This window comes from Apis dorsata, unplaced genomic scaffold (assembly GCF_000469605.1).
Source record: "Apis dorsata unplaced genomic scaffold, Apis dorsata 1.3 scaffold_188, whole genome shotgun sequence".
NCBI classification, from domain to species: Eukaryota; Metazoa; Arthropoda; class Insecta; order Hymenoptera; family Apidae; genus Apis; species Apis dorsata.
The window spans coordinates 958,532-962,819 of record NW_006263473.1 but is presented as its reverse complement, the minus strand read 5'-3'; the positions used below and the strand labels follow the sequence as shown (position 1 = coordinate 962,819).

Sequence of the window (4,288 nt, the reverse complement as noted above, 5' to 3'; positions counted from 1 at the left end):
AAAAAAAAAAAAATGAAAAACGAAAAACCTCGATCACACTTCACAAACGTTCCCAAAAAATACACATTACCATCGAATCCCTCCCAAGAAAGAATTCTTTCGTAGCCAAGAAGAAATGTTCGACAATCGACTCACCAGTGTAACACCAGGCCGGCCAGACAACAGGGCTCTCGGTGTCCAGCTCCCTCATTCTCTCAGCGACCCGCGGACATCTCCACTCCGTACGTCCCGACGTGGCGGTGAGTATGTCCAGTTTGATTCGGAACCCGGCCAACTTCCCTTCCGGCGAACAATCAACCCCCTCGACTCCCTCCGGTCGAACGAAACCTTCTTCACAAACTTTCTTCTTCCGTATACCTTCCGTGTATACAGCTCGAAACCAACCCCAATCTATCCCCAACTCGTCCACCAAAACCGCGATGCAGTATACCGAACCACCTGTTGAACGTCAGATCTTGATCACGCACGGCTCGCGAACAAGCGATCACTCTCTCGACCAGGTGGTGGTGAGAGCACGAAAAAAGATGGACCGTTTATTTATTTTTTCTTTTTCCTTCTCTCTTTTATCGACGAGTCGAGCGTCCAGCGGCCGGTTCCAAACGGCGGATAATAATAATAAGCACGGATAAGACGCGCGTGTCGATAAAGCACGGAAGAGGATTCGTCATCGAGGAGTGTGAGTGAGATTGTTACGTTGGAGAAGAAAAAAAAAAAAAAAAAAGAAGAAGAAGAAACGTAACGTGACGTGACGTTTAACCTGGCGATTTTTCCGAACACTGTGTGGGCTCCAGACCGTGTCCAAGGATCTCTCTTTCTCTCTCTTTCTCTCTCTCTCTCTCTCTCTCTCTCCGTTTCCGATGACGCGTGTTACGACGAAAAAGACGAGGCTCGTCGCCTCGAATCGCAAGGCTGGCGCGCGGTCGCGCACTAAATGTCACGGAAATGTCAATGGAGGAGTCGCGGCGGCGGACGTTTTGACACGTTCACCGGGTGTCCCCCCTTGGCTGGGGTCGGTTCCACCAGAGCCAGTAGTCTCGTAGTGCTCTCTCGTACGACGTCACTGATCCTCGTGGAGTTTCGAGGAGTTTGATACCCAAACTGGCACTGGCACTCGCGACGGTAAAAAAAAAAAAAAAAACTCTGCGTGGAAAAACTTGGCGCGGCGATCGTCGACGATCGTCGTCCGATCCTCGACTGACGCGGCGGCCAACTGGTCTATGCTGTCGCGTGGCGAACACCTCTCGAATACGCGCTCTGCTCCTCCTCGCCTTCGCCCGATCGTTGTTTCCACACGATTGTTTACACACGCGGAAACCTCGAGTCCGAGTGAAACGAGATCTTCCTTCCTTCCAAACCACCTTTTCTTTTCTCTTCTTTTTTTTTTTTCGTTTTTCTTTCTTTTTCCCTTTCTTTCTTTCTTTCTTTCTCTTTTTTTTTTCAAGTTTTCTTCCGTTCCCTTCTTCCTTTCTCCGAGACTCGAGCACGAACGGGACGAACGACGGCCACCACACGACGGCAACAACGTGTCTCAACCGCAAGCAAGTACAGAGGGCAGAGGTGGCGAGAAAAACGGTCGAGTACGTTTCCCAACCAGAGGCGCACTAAGGACGAAACTAGAACTTCTCGTGGCGTAGGGTATATATCGCCGTGGGATAAGATATTTTATGTACGGGCGCGCCAGGTAGCGACGGACAGTCAAAGAGAGGATACGCGATCGATCGATCGTTGCCTCGACACACGTTCGGGAGGATCGTTGACGTAGCGCAGGATGACACGACACTACAACACCGCACTGCTGCGTGAGGCGACGTCGAAGGGGACAGAGGAAGACAGAGGGAGAAGGACGAAGCTTGGTAGGGGGTGAGAAAGAGGAGACACACGCGGGAGAGAAAGGGTGAGAGAGAGAGAGAGAGAGAGAAAGAGAGAGAGAGAGAAAGAGAGAGAGAGAAAGAGAGGAAGAGAGGAAGAGAGAGAAAGAGAGAGAGAGGAAAGAGAGAAAGAGAGGAGGAAAGAGAGAGAGAAAGAGAAAGGGAGAGGGAGGGAGAGAGAAAGAGAGGGAAGAACCTGACCACCGGACACGCTGGCTTGGTAGGCACGACACACAGGTAAGCGGAGTGGCACTTAGGTTGGTGCACCTGCCGCGAGAGTCCGCGTCGTAATGGGAGCGGGGCAACGGGCGGCAGGTAGGCAGGCCCACCGCTCGTCAACCTGCGGAGAAGGGGAATCAGTCACATGGCGAGGTGCCCCGCGCTGCCTGCGAACAAGGAGGTGGTAGCCGGGCCAAGTGGTGGTGGACAAAAGGTAACCGGTGGTGGTGGTACGCGGAGCGAGGCGACGGTGGTGGCGGTCGTTGTGGGTAGGATGATATCAGCCTAGGACCTGGAGGAGTAGGAATCGAACGGAGGACCTCGAGAACGAAGGTGGTGCGCGCACCTTCGCCTCTCGAGGAGGTAACCTGTCGTTTCGGCATGGGTACGGTTCCTTTCGTCGCTTTCGAGGGNGCTCGTTTCCCTCGTCCGGGACGCGGCGATGATGAGACGAAAATGATGCGATTCGATTTGGCTCGATGGGAATGGGTATTTTTTCGACCTCTGATGAATTGGGTTTTTCTTTCGGGCGTGATGTTCGAACGGCGAGGTTGAGGATGATGATGATGATGATGATGATGATGATGATGATGATGATGATGATAATGATGACGACGATGAAACGTGATTCGGTTTGGAGAGTGTTTTGATTTGGGAGAGGAGCTTGAGAATTGGGTAGATATTTTGTTTTTTCTTTTTCTTTTTTTTTTTCTGAAGCTTCGAGGGGGATTTTCTAGGGGGATCTATGTTTTTATTTTCGATGAAAATTCAAAGGAAGAAGGATACGACGATGAAATAAAAATAAAAAAGAAAAGTGATTCGTCCATTTAGATTTCATCGATGTTCGGACAAAAGGCAGACGCGGTACTTTCGTGTTTCTCGTGTGCCGACTATGGCTTCCTACAAAGGTCGTTGCCGAGTTCCATATTTGGATTCAGCGAAGGAACAGAAGGGTATTGAATTCCAGGCGTTTCCACCGATCCACGGTTACAAACCCGATGGCAGATTGTCTCCCGACTCGTCGTCCGGGAACGTCGTACGCTGTCTAACTACGTCTTTCTTTACGTCTCTAGCTGTACGGAGTTACGTTTCGTCTAGGTGGACAGTATATCGATAAAACGAGACAAGAATGCCTTGTTCCATCCCCGAGCGGATATGGATGCGGTTTCAGAACAATTGCGTGTACCTTCAAACGTGACGATCACCGATTCAACTGTTTTTAGAAATTGTTATACGATAGGATAGGCTTCGCCTGTCAAGCGATTTTATCACCCGAGAAAGAAAAATGAGATATTTTACGCCCAATGGAATTTATTATTCCTTCAAGTTAAAACCTCGTTTCCTTCCTACCTGCTTTTTAACTTAAATATTTTCAATTTTTAATTTTACTCCCATCTGTTACCCTTATCAATTAATATAATTCACAGTAATCTCTGAAAATTCAAGATCAACGTACAATATATCCTACACGCCACTTTTACACCTTTCCAAACTCTTCTTCCATCTTCCTCCACCTAACCTCCATTAGCGCAACATCAAAGAAAAAGGAAAATCGAAGCAACTCCCTAACGAAACTCCTTGCACTGGTCCATTGCATTTAACGGCATAACTTCGCGATCCCACCACGCATTGACTCGCATTGACTACGTCGCAACATCGTTATCGCCGCGGAATATCGCCGGTGTCCTGGAAGTGTTGCCCTAGGCGTCTCTCCGCGTGGCGACCTAACCTCGTCTCCGCAACCGTGCACGGTAGGGTGGTAGGAGCAGCACGCTCGAGCACGGATGAGAGCTTGTTAGGTTAACCATCACATTGTTTCACGAGGGCGTGGTGGCGCGTTTGTTGTTTGCAACGAGAGTGCGTGGCGCGGAGGAGAGGCCGCCACCTCTTCCCGACTCGCCTCTCTCTCTCTCTCTCTCTCTCTCTCTCTCTTTCTATCCATAGCGACCGCTATGGGCCGAAGATCGAGTCGTGGCATCGGGAGAGCGATATATCGCGGCCGATATATATCACTCGGCGAGCCACTCGACTTCCATACGTCCGCTTCGAAGCGAGCGTACATATGTACGCGTGCATCGCCCGCGGGCTCGCTTCAAGGTCCTCGTTTAGATATCCGCTCGCTTCGAGATTATTCGAGGGAACGCGACGAGCTCGCTCGCTCGCTCGCCTTCCCCTTCATCGACGCGTCGTCCACGCGAGAG

General features: G+C 50.5%; 1 protein-coding gene across 1 annotated transcript in view; it reads right to left on the bottom strand.

Annotated features, from left to right (window-relative positions):
- LOC102679244 overlaps positions 1–1,404 on the bottom strand; it is a 171,365-nt gene extending 169,961 nt beyond the window's left edge. The window contains exon 1 of the mRNA XM_031509858.1: positions 136–1,404. Coding sequence (XP_031365718.1) covers positions 136–190 — 55 coding nt within the window. The 5' untranslated portion in view covers positions 191–1,404. The remainder of the gene's footprint in view (positions 1–135) is intronic.
- Between the last annotated feature and the right edge of the window lie 2,884 nt (positions 1,405–4,288).